The 21042-nt window shown below is 37.9% G+C and overlaps 1 protein-coding gene across 1 annotated transcript; it reads left to right on the top strand.

Moving 5' to 3' along the window:
• Window positions 1-3571: 3571 nt before the first annotated feature.
• LOC104541071 (RNA-binding Raly-like protein) lies at window positions 3572-19932 on the top strand (the record flags this gene model as incomplete). The annotated part of the gene is made up of 6 exons (XM_010185035.1): window positions 3572-3648; window positions 3741-3788; window positions 7538-7701; window positions 8316-8396; window positions 15086-15199; window positions 19760-19932. Coding segments are annotated over exons 1-6 (657 nt in total), but the record flags the coding sequence as incomplete, so codon positions are not given.
• Window positions 19933-21042: the final 1110 nt, after the last annotated feature.

A 21042-nucleotide genomic window follows, 5' to 3' on the forward strand; every position in this document is an offset into this window, starting at 1 on the left:
TAATATATATTAATCATAATCTTCTTGAGGTACACATCGAAGTTCCCCATTCTTCTGCATCACCCACAAAGTGCAACCAGGTCCTTGAGCAAAAGCAATCCGGTGGATAGGTTTGCCCTTGCCTGAGGCAGGAATAATCTAGAATGTCTTGCCTAACATATTCTTTATGTGCACTGTGGGAACTTTTTCCCCTTCTACAGTACATGAAGTTTTTGATTGGGCAGGGCCAGGTCTATTGGTAGATCCCCTAGTGTTAACTAACCATGTGGCTTTTGCTAAATGTTTTAAAGTCCCACCACATGTTGCACTCAGTGTAGTCTTTAACAGTCTGTTGTATCATTCAATTTTCCCAGAGGCTGATGCATAATACGGGATGTGATACACCGACTCAATGCCATGCTCTTTGGCCCAGGTGTTTATGAGGTTGTTTTGGAAATTAGTCCCATTGTCTGACTCAATCCTTACTTGGGTTCAATGTCATCATAACACTTGATTTTGAAGGCCCAGGAAAGTGTTCCAGGCAGTGGCATGGGGCATAGCATTTGTTTCCAGCCATCTGGTGGTTGCTTTGACCATTTTAAGCACATGGCACTTGCCTTTGTGAATTTGTGGGACTATGATATAAACAATCTGTCAGGCTTCCTCATATTTATATTTCAGCCATCATCCTCCATATCACAGAGGCTTTAACTGCTTGGCTTCCTTGATTGTGGTGTTTCACATTCATGGATAACCTGAATCCATGTCCACCCCTTGATCACAAGCCCATCTATATGTTGCATATATGTTTTCCTTTATGGCATGAGGTGTCATGGGCCAGCCAAGCTGCAAATAATTCACCCTTATGTTGCCAGTCCAGATCCACCTGAGTTACTTCAGTCTTAGCAGGCTGATCCACCTGATGGTTGTTTTAATGTTACTCAGTGGCCTGTCTCTTGAGTATGTGGGCATCTGATGTAATTTTACAACTAGATTCTCTAACCAGGCAGCAATATTTTGCCACAGTGCAGCAACCCAGATGGGTTTGCCTCTGTGCTGCCAGTTGCTCTGCTCCCATTGCCATAACCACTCTCACAGGGCATTTCCAACCATGCATGAGTCAGTATAGAGACAGAGCACTGGCCACATTTCTTGATCAGCAATGTTTAAAGCTATCAGGATGGCTTTCATATCCACAAACTGTTTCAATTCACCTTCTACTTCAGCTGCTTCTGTGATTTGTTTTATAGGACTCCATACAACAGCTTTCTACCTCTAATGCTTTCCCACAATGCAGCAGGAACCATTAGTGAACAGGGTATATAACTTCTTATTTTCTGGCAGTTTGTTATACAGTTGGGCCTCTTCAGCACACATCACATCCTCTTCTGGTGGTATTCTGAAATCTTTGCCTTTTGGTCAGTCCATGATCACTTGTAAGATTCCTGGGTCACTGAGGTTTCCTTTTCAAGCCCTTTGTGTGATGAGTGCAACTCATTTACTCCACGTAGCATCAGTTCCATAATGAGTAGAGAGGACCCTCCCTCTGAACATCCAGCCCAGCACCAGCCATCAGGATGCTAAGAGGAGCTGTGCTTCAGTACCAACCACTTCCAAAGCAGCAAAAACTCCTTCATATTCTGCTAATATCTCTTTTTCAGTTAGAGTATACTGAGCCTCAGATCCTCTATATTAAAAAATCCTAGGAGTCAGCATTGAGTCTCCCATGGTGACGTCTGCCAGATATTCCAGGTAGGACCATTCTCCCCAGTTGCAGTGTAGAGCACATTTTTAACATCTGGTCCTGCCTGGACTGGCTCAAGGGCTACTGCCAGAACTATTTTCTGTTTAATTTGTTCAAAGGCTTGCTCAGGGCCCCATTTTAAATCATTCTTCCAGGTCACTTGAGGGAAGGCTTACAATCAAACTAATTTGGAATATGCATCCACCAGATACCCACAATACCTAAGAAAGCTTGTGTTTCCTTTTTGCTAGGTGATGAAGGCCTAGCTGTTATTTTATTGATCACATCTGTTGGGATCTGACAACATTCATTTTGCCATTTTATTCCTAAAACTGGATCTCTTGGAGAGAATCCTTGACTGCACTTTGTTTTATGGCAAAAGCAGCTTTCAAAAGGGTTTGGACTATTTTCTTCATTTTCTTAAAAGCTGCTTCTGCTGTTGCCCCATCCTATGATGGTCAATGTATTGCAGGTATTCTGGAGCTTCATCCTGTTCCGGTACAGTCTGGATTACCATATGACAGAGAGTACGGCTATTTTTCCACCCCTGGGGCAGTTGATTCCAGGTGTACTGAATGCCCCTCTAAGTAAAAGCAAACTGTGGCCTGCACTCTGCTGCCAAAGAGATTGAGAAAAATGCATTGGAGATATCAGCTGTGGCAACCACTTGGCTGCCTTTGACTCTGATTCACATTGAAGTTTTAGCATGTCTGGCACAGCAGCACTCAGCTGTGGCATGACTTTACTCAGGTCACGGTAGTCTACTGTTAGTCTCCACTTTCCATTAGATTTTCATGCTGGCCATGTGGGACTATTAAAGGGTGAGCAAGTCTTGCTGATGGATCCTTGACTCTCCAGTCAATGAATTAACTTATGGATGGGAATCAGGGGGTCTCAGCTGGTCTGATATTGCCACCAATGTACCATTTGAGACTCCCTGATTCCCATCTATAAGCACAACAACTTTGAGAACAAGTACAACAAGTTTGAGAGCAAATAAATTAGCATTGCAACGAGTGACTATTAAACTAATATAATGAATGCTTATAACAAATTTGTTTTAACATGCTCTTGTTAGATGTCCTGTTGTCTCAACCCTTTGAGGCCCACGTTGGATGCCAAAAAGGACTGTTGTGGTTTAACCCCAGTGGATGAGGGGAGATAATCAGAAGGGTTAAAGTGAGAAAACTCATGGGTTGAAATAAAGACAGTTTAATTGGACAGCAAAGGAAAAAATAATAATATAATAATAACAACAACAACAATAATAACAGTAATAATCTGTGATTCTGTAATCATAAAAGAATACACAAAACAAGTGGTGTACAGTGCAATTGCTCACCACCCAATGACTAATGCTCTGCCAGTCCCAAGCAGCGATTGCAGTGTCCTGGGAAACTCCTCCCAGTTTGTATGCTGAGTATGACATTATATGATATGAAATATCCCTTTGGCCAGTTTGAAGCTTTGAAAAGTCCTTGAGTTAGTATAAGCACTACTTAGCAAAAACTTAAACATCAGTGGGTTATCAACATAATTCTCATATTAAGTCCAAAACCCAACATTTTACCAGCTACTAAGAAGAAAATTATCTCTATCCCAGCTGAAACCAAAACAAGAACATCCACTGATTATGCTATGTTAGCCCAGCAGCATAGGGAGGGCTGAGGGGGCAACATACTGAAGGCTTCAGAATTAGAGTGCTCACTTCATTTGATCACTCAGAGAGTTACACTATAATGATGCTTTAATTACAGAGCTGTCACACTGTGTTAAATCCTTTCTTTATGTGCTGTCGACTCTTGACACTGTACTGTGTGCCCCGGACTTCACATTTCCAAATAAACTATGATAATAGCTGAAAGCAGCATTGACAAACATAAGGAACAGAAGAAATGCAAGGACTTTGAAGAAGGGCTTGGAATGTGAGAGTAAGCCAATATTACCACAAAAGTTTTAATCAATGTACATTTTTCTATAAACCAGTTCATTCTTGTTGTTCTATGTTTTTCCACAGTGGTTATGTCTTTGATTATGATTACTACAGAGATGACTTCTACAATAGGTATGTGTTGTTATATTTTTATACATCCTACACCATTTCTACTATTTGTTTATAATGTAATCACATTGTTTGGTTAGATAAGTCTCTTTTAATTTTACATATTATTAATTTCATTACGTCTATTGTGTATCAGAAGATTATTGTTTTAATATATTACAGAGAGGATTATCACCACAAAATGTATGCTAATCAAACAGCTCTTTTGGTCTTAGCCTTCTCTGAGAGCTTTTGGGGTATTTTCTGTGCTGAATAGTTTAAAGGTAGTTTAATTGTTCAGTGTTTCTCCCTACAGATTTCTTCCAAGCTTACTTTCACTGGAACATATAGCAACTGTACAATTCTTCAGGACGACACTCTTTGTCTTTTCATCCATGTGTGTGAAAAGATATAAAATGTCTCCTGAAAAATGTGTCTTCCAAGAACATTTAGAAGTCTAGAAAAACCTTGAGATAAGCAAAACCACAAGCTGAACAGCATGTGTGTGTCTATAGGCTAAAAAGTGTAGATACTTGAGCAAATGGACTACATATGCACCGCCTGGCTCAGCGCTGTGGGAATTTTGTCATTCAGATTTAGCAGTCACCACAACATAGGGTTAACATGGATAACCAACTTGTGATCCTGCAGTGTTGTGTCTCTGCAGCCTGGTTTACTATAGGCCAAGTGAGTCAGGGGTACAGACGATTGCTCCACCAACCTCTTCTAATCTGAGATTTCTTTTATGTAAAGGAGTGGAGGAAAGCAAGGGAGTGATTTACACCCTGAAGTTATCACATGCAATATACTTTTCTGCTTAGAAACAATGTTTTCTGGGGTTTGCGTTGTTTGTTTTTGTTGGTTTTTTTTCCTGAGGTTGATTCCATTTGAGTCACTAGTTTTGTTTTTGCATGTAAATAACCATTCTCACTTTTAGCAGAGTTAACATAGTCAGCTATAAACATATGAAGTAAAAGCCATAAATGCAGTTTAAACCTGCTCAGTGCAGTCTTGACAGTAGAAGCAGATGATGTCCTGTAAGAAGTTAACTTCCACAGGCTTGTGTTTACTTTCCCCAAGGTTACTGCTTTGTGTTTTATCAGTGGTTTTGTATGTTTTTAGAAGAGTACTATGTCTGATCTATGCCACCTGAATATTAAAGTTATGTGTCTTTAGGTTGTTTTCCCTAATTCTGTATACCATGGGTAGCACATGTGAACAACTAAATGGTTACATTTCCACAACAAAAGGAACACTTATGGGACATTAAAGGTGGTTTCTGTGGAACTTGCTGTCTATCTAGGTGATTGTCTTATTATGGAAAACCACTGACAGTGAATGTGTCCATGAATCTACTCAATACTATAATTTTCTAATTTAGAACTCTTTCAAGATCAAGAACTTTTATTGTAGAAAACCTAGATATGAGGTTGGCCTCAAAAGGCTGGACATGCTGACCTGTTGACAGTAAAGATCTTAGGAGGTTAAGGGTCTCTGTTAGAAATAAGTTAGTGGAAGTGGAAGATGAAAAGCTCTATGTGGTAGGCATGGAAAGAAAATCCCATTGAGAGTTTGATGTACTATCAACGTGCCTATAGAAAATATAAATTACGAAATGTAGTTACGATTCTTTGAATATCTTAAATACTGAAATTCTGAACTTTCTGAATTTCTGTTTTATCCCAAACCATACATCTTGTTTTCTAATATTCATTAGTTTTCCTGTCTCTCTGAAGGGAGAATGCATATATCTTACCTTGACTAAAGAAGTGGTGGGGTCAGAAAAGAGTGGCAAGAATGGTTAGTGCTGCAAAATAAAATCTGCATGAAGACAGGTTAACAAGATGAGGACTGCTCAATTTAGAAGGGAAAAAAAGAAGAAAAGGCACTGTTATATGTACATTAGTGATTATTGGGACAAAGAATTGCTTTAGAACTGAGCATTTCTGTATCATTTCTCATATTACAAGCACAAGGAAAACAAGCAGGGTACTTCAAAACTGAAAAAAGGAATTTTTTTTTAAAGAAAGCATATAATTGAAACATGTAGAAGTAGGTGCAACAAAATATCAAGTCAAAAAGCTTTGCTTAATTTTAAAAATAAAAGTAAGAAAAGTAATATTAGATAACAGTCCTTTTATGTATTTCAAAAAAGGAAGCACAGTTTTGCATTTCACTACATTACTTAAACAAGTAGAAGAAAATCACCTTTGGAAGAATAATTGCATAATAATCTTTTTGCATGATAGCTTACAGTTCTTCTGAAACATTTTTTTCCAGTAATATCAAACAGGAGATTGTGACCATCCTGCAGATCATCCAATCTGATAAATCATGAGCGGCAAGAAAAAATAACATTTCTGTTAAAAGTCTCAAAAATTTTTTAGTGTTCTTCTTCATGCACTGTTGTTTAGTTATGCTCACAATGGCTAGAAACTGCTTATTCAGTAAGAATATTCAGGGTCACGGAGTTTAATTTCAGTGGGGGTGACAGGATCGCTGTGACACATTTTGTAGGCAGCTATGGAAAAGGAAGAAGCTGGTTCTATTATCTGTAAGATTACAGTACAGGCCATAGTAAGGATCCTGGGATTTAAGCATTAGTTGTTTATTTGCCAAAAAATGGGCTAGAAGACTTAAGTTTTATTCTGCTTCCTGTTCAGCATGCCATTAGGCACTATGGTGAGTGAATTACTGTTTCTTCTGTGTCTGTTTTCAAATGTGTGTCTATCTGCCCAGCTGGGTGACAGTAGTCAGAACTGTGAAAATTAAACATGCAGTTATAAATTTCCATAATTACTAGTTGCAAGTATAATTTGAAAGAAACTAAAGAACATTTTGTGAGAATGTTGCTTATCCCTCTGCTTCAGTCTCTGAACTGGAAATCTTCATTTTCTGAACTTTCTTCTCCTGACCTGTCATATTCAGAGTACATAGCTTTTATGTTCTAAATGTATCTGTAGCTTTGATTACTGTTTCTACTGCCTTTATTTTCTTCTAAACAGCTTAGTTAGCTGCTGTTGAAAACTGTGTTTTTAGGACTGGAGTATTCTGTTTTAGAACACTCATTCATTTTGGTGGTAGAGTATCTTTAATTGACTGTAGTGGTAATTCTCTGAATTTCTACTTGCCACAGTAGTTTTGGTTTTAACAAGACTTTTTTCCTATTAAGCATGCTTGGGTGTTTTAGAGATTCTACATCAATTCATTCTTCACTAAAGAGAAAATATGCTGGGACCTCTTTTCTATGCATTCAAAAGGACATACAGGTTGCTCACTATAAAGACTCTTCTGCTATTTTACAAATGGCAAGATATTTCTTTATGGTGCCAGTTGGCTTCAGAAAAGTTCATTTCTTTTTCTGTCTTTAAGGATAGCAGATAGAAAACTAGAATTTAAGCCATGCATGTAATAAAGGAGCTGAAATGTCACCACAACAAAATGTACTACTGCTAGTTGTGTGCAATGAAATAATATGGACCTGTGGAAAGCAGGTTATGGATTTTCCACACTGCAAATAACAAAGTGCCATAATGCATCCCTCATTTAAATTACACAAAATATCTGAGCTATGCACTGGTCTGTGACTGAAATCTGAATATGGCACTTTAAGTGTATAGGTCCTTGAAATCTAATTTGTCTGTGATATAAAGTGATTATGGTTTCAAAGGGTAATTTATCTCAAAGATAACATGGAAAATTAGTTGACAGGGTTTCCATTACATGAAATCACAGAAGACTTTGTGGAGTCCAGCTGACTTAATCTTTTCTAGGTTGTTTGATTACCATGGCCGTGTCCCACCACCACCCCGTGCAGTGATTCCACTGAAGCGTCCTCGTGTGGCTGTGACAACAACTCGCAGAGGCAAAGGGGTTTTCTCCATGAAAGGAGCATCACGGTCCACTTCAAGTGGGGCTTCTTCCTCAGGATCCAAATGTGAGTTGCTCATACCAGTTGGATATTACTGAAACAATAGCTCTGTTGTAGTCATTTCCTACCCTCAGTCTTCAGCTTGAAAAACTCGTTTGAATACCAAGGCTGCCATGCCTTTCCTGCAAGTCAAAGAGGACACTGATGTAACTTCTGAAGTAAATCCCTTCAATAACATTTGACCTACTCCCTTGGCCTCCGAAGAAGCCTGTCTAAAGTCTCCTATCATCCTGACTGTTTATGCACCATGAGGTCTTTTGAGCAGATGATAATAAAGCAAAGCTAATAATCTTGTTATAGAAAGAGGCACACTAATTTCTGTTGAGACTTGAGGGTTATGTGTGAGCTTGCGGGAAGTGGGCTGGGGCGGGCAGGGGAGGCTGGGTTGTGTGTGCATTCTTTGCTGGATTCCTTTGAGGTTAGAAAGAGGCACAGTGTCTTTGCCTGTTCTAAAGGGAGTAAAAAACAGGACTAGCAACTTGGAATTATTCAACCCTTCTTTAGTGAGTTGACCTTAGAAGAGCCGATGAACAATAGGCATTCCCTCTTCCATGCTCATCAAGCTCCCCACTCCACAGTATGTTCTGGGAACTTCATCTTCTTCTTCGTGCATCTTTCAGCACCCACCTGTCTTTCCCTGCCCCTTATGTGGAATGATACTGTCCTTGGAAACGTCATTGGAAGAAGAAGAGAAAGATCAGGTAGGGTTCAGATTGGAAAGCATAAAGGAACTTCCATAAGACATTTGCAGTACCAGACTGGCCAAAAAAGCACCATGCTGTCTTGCAAACAACCATGAAATAAGTGAATCCACCTACAGTACTTACTTCTTATTGTAATAGGGGTTAATTATGGCATCAACATGAGCCAATTATATACTTTGCTTCCATAACATATCCAAATTTCACACACTAGCATCTAACAAAGAAGATGGACCTCTAGTGAGCCCACTAGGATCCATTATTGACCCTATTGTTTGAACTAATGGTATCAGAGACCTTGAAAGAAAACATGTAATAAATATGCATGTGACTGAAAGAGTAGAAATGTGATAAATGAATCACAAGATAATGTTGTACATTGAGGAATGGGGAGCTCAAGCCATTCCTTGGAAAGGATGACATTCTGAGAAAGAGAGGGTCTATTGGATGTGCAGTTGAATCACATACAAATTTCCAGTTAATGAATTGGCTAGATGTCCATTACTGATAATGGGAGCTTTGATAACCAGCACACAGGACGACATCTAAATTTAGGTGTCATATTATGGAGCTCACTCACTCTAAGCGGATGTCTGCAAATAGCAATGCTTCCTTTCTTTGCTGGAGGATGAACGTGAGTCTAGAAATATTCATACACATCTTGAGCTAATCCACTTGTCCATAGCAACTTTTTGTCTTTCCCCAATACTTTAAGTAATGAATTGTGATTCCTTACATCAATTTAAAAGACGGCATAAAGCTCAAGATCTTCACTTTAGTAAAATTAGAATTTAAATTATTTTGTTAGTCTTTTCCAGCCCTTGAGTCTTTGGGTCTTCACATAGAGAATCAAAGTTTTAGCAAGTATATACATTTACAGATTCATTCATTAGATCTCCTTTGTTCATCCTTTACTGTTGTTTTATCCGTATGAAAAGTTAGCAGTATTAGTGTATTCAATTCACTACTAGTGCTGAAGTGTGGTCTAATATGAATGGACTTTTTGGACTCACTTTGCTTTGATAAGATAAAGTATTTTCAGATAAGTGTTTTTTATATATAGTTCTCATTGACCAGAACAAGAACAACTATAATATTCTCCTAGAGAGCTGAGCATGTTAGTATATCCCAATAGATGTCAAGGAAGTCTCTCATCCAGAAATCTGGATTTTCATGTTGTGAATGGGACATAGCATATTACATTAATATGCAGATATCTGTTCCTCAGAATAATCACCGAATTTTTTTAATTATTTATTCCATATTGCAGAAAATGTTTTGTAGGGCTTTAGTAATGCATAACATAGATTACAGAATTCAACTCCGAGTTAACTCACAAGTCCGAGTACCCATAGCCACTTGCTAAAAGATCTCCAAAACATTGTCAGCATAACATGGCAAATGCTGCAGAACCTGTAAATTATTTCATGGAAGTGCAATCAGTCGTGAAGAGATACCAACAGACAGTGTTATGCCCTGACAAAAATATCCTTCGATGTATTCAGATGTGATGTAAATTCTAAAAATGTCAGTCTTAGAGCTCCAGATGACAAGATCATCTCTGGATCCAGCTCTTTAACACTGAAATGAGAGCTGCAAGATGCATCACTAGAAATGTGGGCTGATGTTTTGACCCCTTTTGGGTTTCCACCATCATTTCTTTGCAATCATAATGGGAATCCAACTGCAGAGACTATTTATTGAGCTGGAATAAATTGCAGAAAATATTCTTTCTGCATGTAGCACACATTTAAAAGGAGTCAGACACACAGTATACAGACTTTCATGCTTGATTTCCCCATAGAATTACTTCCCTTTTTGTCAGGTCCAACCAACCCATCATAAAGGTAGAAACATGGTTTTGTTGACATGGAAAGGAATGTAATCAGCTTATTGTAAGACATTTATCAGAGAAATAACTGAACCATTCCCTTAGGGCCTTCAAGTTCGTAAGTAGAGAATGTGTGTTTTGTGGATTCTTTTGCCATTTTCCTGGAAAAGTTGGTTATATTGAATTGTGGGATAAAGCAATTTAATATTCTGTTGCCTCTTACTCTGCACTGCCAATCTGAACCCCTTGAACTAATGCACTGTTGATTCTATTTGTAATTTATTGCTAGTTAAATAAAAGATCTCTTCAACAAGGAGAAATGTAGTTTGGGGGAAGGAAGTTATTTTGGATTTTAATAAAATTCAAGACCGCAGAACAGCTTAGTCCCAAGTTCAGAATTAACTATGTCAAAATTGTAATGCCTATGCTTGAAAGATTTCACCCCCAAATAGCAAAACTCTCACAAGATCACATCTCCTAATAGACTTTTCAGATTTAAGTACAAATCTCATGGGCATAACTGTTCTCACAGCTTTTCTCTGCACTCAGACTAGGTCCAGAAAATTAACTCATACATGTAGTATTAAAGGTTAGAACACAGGGGACCACTCAGTCAAATTATCAGGATTAGAGGGACTTGGTTCTGAAAACGAGCAATCCAATGACTGAAGTTTGTTGTGGCACAAAGCAAAGATATTATAAAAACATAATATCAAATATGCCTTGCTCACTGAAAAGTACATCTGCAAAAATAGCATCTGCCAGTACAGTAAATTCTTGTTCTACCAAAGAAGTGGCAATATGTGTTCTAAATTTGCTTCCAAAACACAGAATAAGTTAAGAGGATTTTATTTCTTTCGTGAATCTATAATTTTTCAAGGATCAACTGACACCATTTTGTTTTCTTTTTAACTACAAAGACTAGAAAAAAAATGAATCAACCTTTCCACATTATCAGAAGTAACTCACAAAATAAAACATGTTGGTGTGGAAACTACACATAGTAGTTCTCTATGATAATGGTATCAAGCAGCAGATGCAAATTGTTATTCAAAACTGGGAAAAACTCACTTTTTCTGTGAGTATGCTCTTGGAGTATGCACTTTCATTTTACACAAGTGAAAACAGAAGGAAAGCATTAATAATTTTTTTTGTATCCTGTGTGACTGAGATTAAGGAGAGGACACTTAAGATGTTACAATATGTACTGAGTTATGCCTTTAAATTAATTTATTTTGACTCATATAGCTTATATTTAGCTTCATCAGCTAACCCACTTTTCAGTGAAATGTAAAGTAGTAAAATATGATAACAGAGTTTATATTAAACATGAAGGGCTTAGATAAAAATACATTATTTCTTTCCAAGGAAATGTTAATCAGGCTTTGTGGGTGAATCAATTTGAGTTATGGCAAAAATTGTTTCACACATATAGCTGTAATTCAACAGTAGCGCTTTCATTTCTAAAAATTTGACCTCAATTTTAAATCTCTTGTTTTGAGCTGGATGCAGTTTGCCTCCTTTGATGCTAGATGCTTCCGTGAAAGATGAATTCTGGAAGGCCCCTCTGTGCCCCTCTGGCAGAGGGCTGGAAAGGGTCACTGAACCTAATTCTTTACTCTTGCAAGTAGCTGCATCATCTAACCTTTTAAGCTCCATCTTAAAGCTAGCTAGGGTTTGGCTTTTGTCCATCTCTTTCTTCTAATTTTCAGCTTAAATTTGTTTCTCATTTGTTCATATCCATTTGTAGTGTCAACACTATCTTAGCTTTAAGGTTTTATTTCTCCATGAATGGAGACTCTACTGCCTCTCTGGGCTGCCTCTGCATGTGTTTGACCATTTTCACCAGAAAAAAACCAAAGAAAACCCCAAACTTTTTCTTGAGTTTAGATGGAATTTCATGTGTTTTAATTTATACCAATGTTCTTTGTTGTGTTAGTGGGCACTACTGAGAAGAGTCTGGCTTTGTCTTCTTCATTTTCTCTTATACTGGGGAGCCCATAATTGGACACAGTACTCCAGATGTGGTCTCATAAGTGCTGGGTAGAGAGGAAGTATCATCTCCCTCAACCTGTTGGCAACACTCCTCCTAATGCAGCCTAGGATGCTGATGGTCTTCTTTGTCACAAGCATGTACCGCTGGCTCATATTCAGCTTGTTTTCCATCAGGATCCTTCATAACGTGTTTATGACTGCTGCTTACTACAGAAATATCCAGTACAATCTAACTGAGAGTAGAATTTCTCTAGAAGAATTAATTTGAAGATTTGAACAATTCTCTGCAAATTAACACAATAAGCAACTCTACGCCATCACAATATTGGAACCAGGATGGAAATTTGTTTAAAATATTTCCACTTTTTCTTTCCATCTTTTTTTAGTATTAATTTGAAGTGATTGGCTGTATGATAGAATCATGTCATTAAATGTGAATGATAAATTGCAGATTCAATGACCAAAGCTTGAGGAAACAGTTTTAGCATAGAGGAATTTTGCAAGCTAGCAGTAAAGCTCCTCAGTCATTTACAGCATTGTTATGTCCATGCTCCCTCTGGTGCAGTCTTCTTCCTACTGAGACACCCTAGGGAAGCCCCTGTGAAGCAGGTTTGACCTAAGTCAAACAGTAACCCTATGTATGTGCCTGTTTCCTTACTAGACTCAGGAGTGCAAGTGTTTTCTGCTTTGATTTTTAGACTGGGAACAAATACCATTAGGTCCTTGCAGTGCCACTTCTGATTTTGACCTTTTAGCCTTGGCAAGCCTGTTGTTTGCCAGTCAAGGGAGCACCTCTAACACAACAACTTGATCGCTTGGGATATTTTGACAGCTGTCTTCATAGAGGGTTGCTGCAAACACATAGCATTCCCCATTGGACAGATTCACAGCATTTCACCCTGGATTCTGCTGCTATTCCAGCATGGACCAGCCACTGCCCCTGGGGAAGCAGTAACCTTCTAAAAACACAATTGTCAGAATCTTAATGTTTTGTTACAAATCTGGGGGATTGGACAGTGACCCATTATTTCTCTAAGAACATTTTAAGGCCTTGTTCTATAAATATACAGAATAATTTCATCAAATATTGTATAGCATATAAGGGTCTAGCACAAAAGTTACTTTTAAGCTTTGTTCTCTAAGTCCTAGCATTCACTGATATGAAATCAGAGGTTTCAGTCTATGATAGTGTGAGATATGCAATTAAATAAGTTCATTACTGAATATAGCAACCTACTGCCTTTAGCTGACTTGTTATTACTATAACGCACATGATCTAAACTCTAAGAAAAAAGCTTTGGTTTCAACCTCAGTGAATATGCTCCAAGTTTACAATAAGCCTGATTCAAAACAAACACATACTCATTTACTACCACTGAAGCTTGCCTGCACAATTTATCATCAGATACTGACTGTTCAATAAAAAATACCTATGAGACACCATGATGAAGTAAGGGTGGTGAGACACTAAAACAGGTTGCCCAGAGAAGTAGTGGATGCCTCCTCCCTGGAAGTGTTCAAGGCAAGGTTGGACAGGGTTTTGGCCTAGTGGCAGGTGTCTTTGTCCATGGCAGGGGGGTTGGAACCAAGATGATCTTTAAGGTCCCTTCCAACTCTAACCATTCTATGAAATACATGCCCAAGAGTCAATGAACAGGACTAGTATGGCAAGATTCAGCCAGGAGACCCTATGGACAGAAAGGGAACATGTCCTTCTCCATGGCAGAACATCCCTTTTTGCCAGACTCACTAATGGGAGCCCTCCCATTGCTCTGAATGCACACAGTCAATGCACATCCTCCTTCATCAATGGTAAGGATGAAAGAGTAGTACTGTTCAGTGCACTTCCATTGCCAGTCCCTCACTGGGGATGGTCCATTTCTTCCTACAAGAGTTGTAAGAGTGACAGCTGTGTTACCTACTCTTGACCTTTGTAAGTGGCTTTATACTCCCATGTTAGCACAGAGTTCCTGTTTTCTCCTTCTGGCCTTTTAAATGTGATATCCTAGCACAGACAGGGCAAGTGAATTTGTTTGGATTATCTTCTGAGCATAAAATCCTACCCTGATAATATCATAATTATGAGGTAATTTATGAGTGCTGCAGTGCTGTTTCTTCTGAAGCCAAAACACCTCCAAAGCAGTTACTCTTTACATCAGACAATGGGAGTGCAATAATGAGCATGAATGAAGAGTAATGCAATACAACAAAGATTAGGAAACTTCAGCTCTTAATTTACGGGTGTTTCTTCCATGTCACTGGATGTAATGATAAAAAGAAATATTTTCATGTGTTACCCATAGCTGGAAAAAGTACAAGAAATTACCAGAACTGAAAGCTTTTCAGGCAATAATACTTAACACCTACTGCAATGAAGTTATTGACTGGAACATAACATTGTATTCCTGGCTGCCCAAGCGTTTATTTTACCATTCACTATTGTTGAAAAATATCTACAGCTACTGGGAGGCGGCTTTTTATTATTCTCACTATTACTACAAAATAGTTCAGTGGGATAGCATTGTTAGACTGTGAACTGTCTTATTTGAATCATTCACTGTTTTTCAGTAAAACTAACTCAGATTTACTAAGAATTCCCTTGAGACGTTTTCCTGAAATGCTTATTACAGAGCAATATATCTCACATAACCTCTTGCCATTAAGGCTTAGAATCCTGAGAATTCCTAGGATTCAGCAGTTTTAACTAACATCATTTGTTTTAAAAGTTAATCTCTAAAATTACTGACAGAAAAGAGAGAGTAGACTTTGTACTTGAGAGGAAAGAAAAAAGGACATGTTTTTTTCATGGCGGACTGCAAATATAGTTTATTTCATGTTTTGCATCTTTGCTTTCTTTCCACAGTGAAATCAGATGAGTTGCAAACAATCAAGAAGGAATTAACCCAAATCAAAACAAAAATTGACTCCTTGCTAGGGAGACTGGAAAAGATTGAAAAGCAGCAAAAAGCTGAAGCAGGTAGGTGAAAGCAATTTGTAGTCAAATGAATTAAATTAGAACCTAGTTATCGGTCAAGCAGACAGACCAGAGAGAACAGAAGCCTTCCAGAAATTTTGCTACATAATAGAGGCCTGAAGCAAGGTAAATTAACTCTCAGGTAGAGCTACTGGAAGGACACATTAATATTCTTCACAGAGCATACAGCATCCTTTTAAGAAGTGTTTCCTATGGTGTAATAATAAAAAAATATAAAATAAAAGATTCTTACTAGATGTTGTGGAAACAACATTTAAAAATTGACTGCACAGAATTAAGTTAAGGGTTATTGACTTCGGGGATGCTTGTGCTAACTACTTTAAGAAATTTTAGATGTTCTGTATCAGGAATTATTGCCTGGGCAATAGGCAATAGTCATAAGTTGCAACAAGGGAAATTCCTGTTTGATGTAAGGGAAACTGATGCAACTAAGCAGTATAGCAGGCTACCCAGAGAGACCGTAGTAGCTTTATCCCTGAAGACGTTCAAAACTCATTGGGTCAAGGCCCTGTGGACCTGGACCATACTTTGAGTTTGGCCGTGCCTTGAAGAGGGGTTGAACTTGGAGAATCCAGAGATCCCTTCCGACCTAAACTATCGCGTGAAACTGTGGCATCTCTGTAAAATGGGCCACACCTCTAGTTCAGCTTTTCTCTGGTTTGAAATGTTTTATTTTGAGGCAAACCTTGGGAGTGACAAAATCCAGCTCTACTTTTTAATTTAATCAAGATCTTTTTTTCTGTCATTGCAGTGAACATTTTGTTAGCTGAATGATCTCAGCTGGCAGCACTTTAAAGCCATGCTGAGCAGTTATAAAGGATTTATAAGCTTGTATTTGCTCCACAGTATATATAGGAAACAGTCTCAATTCTTAGCACTGTCTATGACACCTTAGCTATTTCCTTATAAATCACATGGTGTATTGCTGTAGAGGAACTGTGTATTAACAAGCTGATTATGATGAAAGCCAGTGCGGAAATGGAAAAATAGAAATCATAAAAAATCTCAATGTTCCTTTTCCCCCCCCCTTTCATTCTCTGATGAAAACTTTTTATGTGTTTTCTGTGAAATGCGTGACAGAAATTCTGCCTCGGAATTCACAGCTGCCTGAGTGTCTGGACACTCAAATTTGTCTCCCTTCCCCAACTCAAATCACTTACGTGAGAGAAAAGACCCCTACTGGGACACTTAAAAAGAGTTTCATCAAGGCAAACTAAAACATTGGTGGGAATTAGCAGCTCATGAACCTGACACAGGCAGAATAGGTATTTAGATCTGGATCCCTCTTGTTCCAAAGTGCCCACTGTATTTCCAGATCTACTGTGAGGGTATCTCTCTGAACCTAGAATTTTCCTGCTGGGGTTCAGAAATAATTCCAATGAACGCCTTTCTAGGGCAGAAGACTACAGAAAATTGTTTTGTGGTTAACAAGCATTTTAAAAAAATCAAAAGACCCCCCAAAAAACCCAGCTCTTTAAAAAATTTCTACCTTTTATTTACAGTCGTTTTCTAAGTTGACAGACAAGGACCAATCCCTCAGCTCCTCAACTGTTGCAGTTTACCCCGCAAAAAAAGTTCAGGGCTTTTTTTTTCAAGTTTAAGGTAAACCATTCGCACAGAGTATGATTAACTCTTGAGGAGAACAGTACACAATATGTATTTATTATATTCTATTTTGTACTTTATGCAAGATAGATAAAAGTTGGTATAATCAGTGGAGATGTAATTGCAAGGCACTGCATTGAATCACATATGTACTGAAATGCTCTGAGATGGCATATACCTACTTCAGGGAGCTTTAATATAAAATTCATTACTATGCAAAACAACCTGCATGTCATTGGACTTTGATATCCAGTTTTCACTTTTGCTAAAGGACTGTAGTGAACTCATTTAAATAGTAATCAGCTCAAAGATGAAAACGTTGATTTGTATTGAATCATACTGTTATGCCATTTGAAGACAAGCAATGAGTTGCTTTCAGAGACTTAAAAATGGTTTCAAATTGTTGATGTTCTAAAACATCAGGTGCAGAACCTGTCCCGCATATTCCTTGCCTCTCATTGGAGGGTGTGAGGAGAAAAAACACCTCAGAGATACCAGTAAACCTGGATCCCCATCCCTGAGCTGATGAAGATTATGCAGCCTGACTGATTAGTACACAGATGATTGCTTCCTCATCTAAAAGATTTCTGTAAGGTAAAACTACATCAGTAGCTGAACTATTTCATTTATGGCGTCAGATATGAGATGATTTTGTTCCTTCTCTATGGTTTGGCAATATTATTTCATACTTTCTTTGCCAGAAGTTGTAGCCTCGCTAAGACTGGGATCAGAGACAGGAGCTATGACTCGTTTACTCCAATCAAGCGATCGTCTTGCCCTGTTGGTTTTTTAAGTTTGCATCACTTTCATGAAGAATATTTAATTATTAATCTTAAAAGTTATATGTCTGGAGGAATGTGATAGGTTAAACAGACAAGCTGGACAAGCTCCGTGCACACAGTGATTACTGCTCTATAGCTGTCTGAAAACTCTCCTTACAGTAGTAACTGATGTTTTGTCTTCTACTGTTACCAACCCCTGACCACTCCACTAGGGGGAATATAGATAACAGGATTTCCCGTACATGGGGAAACTGCAGGAATAGCTCCTTTGTTTGTAAAACTCTGAATCAAGAAGCCAGGGATAAGAAGCTGTTCTGATGTGAAAATTGTTAGAGGAGGATATTCTCCCTGTAATACTATAGGTGGGTTCTGAAAGGTAGGATCTTAAATTTAGCTTCTCAGAAGAGTTCAGAAGAGTTAGATGCTGAGATGGTATTTTAGACTCCTCTGAAGAACCCAGTCTATGTTCTCATTCAGACAATTTAGTAAGTGATCTTATTTTTTTCCAGCTATATCCTAATTTTTTCCCATTTAAATGTATCAAGTCCATAATTTCAGAATCTCTTTTTGAAAGCCTTGAGCAAAGTTGATTAGTTGTCACTGCCACAGCTGGATTAATCTGAGCTGGCTTGAAGCAGAAGGTTGTGAGGCAGGACATAGTAGGCATAGCTGATTCAATTCACATCTCCTTGTGCAGTAAGGCAAGTAACACAATGACTTATAACTAACATGGTATTTCATAAAGTACCTTACCAATAGACGATGAGGATCTATAGGCTGAATCTTCTACTAATATGCGTGACTAAAGTACTGTTAAAACAGTTATCTAAGATGACTTTTTATTCTTTAAATCCAAGAATCTTTCTGAAGAAATTATGTGACTAAGGGAAAAAAGCCTAATCGTTCTGTCTTCAGTAAATTAATTTGAAAATGAGGAATTAGAGGCTAACAAAGACTGAGGAGATGAAAGTAAGTCACAAAATAAATGTGCAGAGGTAGAAGAAAAAGCAAATGTCTTGGTTTAAGACTAAGATACAGAAAAGTAGAAGCAGATTTGAATATTATATGCAGCTGGTAGTAATTTACAGTAAAATAATAATATATTCATAAACCTGAAAAATATAGAGCTTCACAGGCAATCTGCAGATTCATTGACTGTCTGACGAGATAGGTGATGTGCTACTAGAGTTACATGACAGTCAATCAAAGAAAGAAAGGGATTTGCTCTAGAAATTTGATCATTAATGGGTATTGTCACCCTCAGACTGAAAAACATTGGTATTCCAGCTACATGCAATCAATTCTCTGTCCCATATTCACTTTGAGTACGTAAAGATTTTCATCTAAACTCCTGATGTGCGTAGAAATAAGACTCTGAGCCCTCCAACCACTCTTCTGGCTAGTCTATCTCTGTCATTTCTGCCTCAATCCTCCTCTGGATTTCTGCTGGCTAGGTGAAATTCCTCAGCATATCCAGGACTTTCACAACACATAATCACAGCAATGCAGCTATCTGTGCTAAGACAACCAGAACAGATCCTCTGGGCATCCATGGAAATGGTCTTTCTTTTCACCACTTTGCAGAAATTATAGGAAACCTATATTTGGGCAATGGTAGGGGGGGATTCTGCAGTTACCTCAGCCCACTATACCAACAGGGAGAAACTGTTACTTTACTCCATAAAAAGTATGTTCAGGCATCTAGAAGGACTTGTTGATTATCTGTGTGGTTGCTGAGATATACTCACAGCAAATTTAGGCAAAACCTTGTTCACTTATTGGCAATTATCAACCTTCCACTTCTCAGAGCATAGAGATTTATGTACTTCTTATTGGCTGCAGATAAATAAATATATAGTGACTATGCCAGTTGGATTCCCAGGGCAAAGCAAAGTCTAGAAAACTGGATGATGAATCAAGCATTCATCCACTGCATGGGATAGGTAAGCATGTTGGTACTGTGGTTGATTTTTGCATTAAGTCTTGTAAACAAGGTGTTTGGTCATATTTGCTTGGTAAATATTAACACACTGATTTTTACAAACCTAGCATATCAGGAGATGAGAAGCTTAAGTTTCTTCCTCAGAACACTTTTCATTGCCACCAATAGGGAGGGAAAGTTACTGAATCTCTATAGAGTATGTTTTCCTTACAGAAGCTCAAAAGAAACAAATGGAAGATAATGCTGATTTGATTCAAGAGGAATGCATATCAGAGAATGCAGATAACTCTACAGAAGAGCAAATTGAAGGAGGGCCAGATGCAGATGGAGAAGATATGACTGATGGGATTGAGGAGGATTTTGATGAGGATGGCAGCAATGAGCTGGTAAGGAATAATCATACCATATCTGTCTATATAGTTTCTACAAGTAACCACAGAGAAACAACAATTTGGGTTTACAAAATAAGCTCTCAGCAGCATTGTGATATTCCGTAACTAGTGCCTAGTTCTACATTCTTCATACACTGTAGTATCAATTAAGCCTAGGGTCCTTTCAGGATAAACAAAAAAAATACACTTTACTACACTTGGTGATTTGAGAAAGGAAATGAAATGTACTTTAAATTGTTTTACATTTATTATTTTACATTAACTGAAATGTAGATGAGAAAGGAAACATGGTGTGCTATTTTTTTTTTAACTGGAGCATTTCAAAATTAAATACGATTCTAGAATGGAGAAAATTCTTATTAGAAAATGTGTGCTCCCTCATAATCTCCATTCCCTATATTCCATGTACATCTTCTGAAGGGTGTGTTGGATGCTATGATAAAAGAATTCTTGCTTAAGAAATGTTTGGCTAAGAAATGTTTGGGTTTTCAGGCTGAACCTGCACCTTTCATCAAATGCCCATAATTTTATTAAATTTCTAAAGTCTCCTAGAGAAACATAGAAAAACATTTTGAAAGTCATATTTATACTTTTTTATTCATTCCTAATAAGAATGGATCAGTCACATTGTTTTAGACACTATATTACTTTCTTTTATTTTCCCAGCTTTCATATTCTTCTGTTTTGAGCAGAAATCACTTCTGTTGCTCAGTGTCACTCTTCTTGCTTGCTTTTTAAAACACATTTAATCATGTGTGCACTGTAAAAATAATTCCATGAAGCGAACAGAAAGTCAGTCAGCAATGGGCACAACTCAACCAACACCACATCTGGAGTAACAGGGCACGTGAATAACCAGTGTTTTGTACTGCTTACTGCAAACGCTATTTAAACCCACTGCTAATTTGAGGGTTTGTGTCCCTTCAGCCAGCACAAGGCCTTCTTGAATTTATAAATCCTGGATAGCATTATGCCCAGGAGAGGCTACTACAAACTAAATCCCCTCATCTTTTAACATGAAATGTAGAATAGATTACATTATCACTTTTTCTCAAAGGAACAGGTTCTCCTGTACAGATATGAGGGACGTCTGTAAGAAGTTTC

Source organism: Mesitornis unicolor, unplaced genomic scaffold (assembly GCF_000695765.1).
Source record: "Mesitornis unicolor isolate BGI_N332 unplaced genomic scaffold, ASM69576v1 scaffold7115, whole genome shotgun sequence".
NCBI classification, from domain to species: domain Eukaryota; kingdom Metazoa; phylum Chordata; class Aves; order Mesitornithiformes; family Mesitornithidae; genus Mesitornis; species Mesitornis unicolor.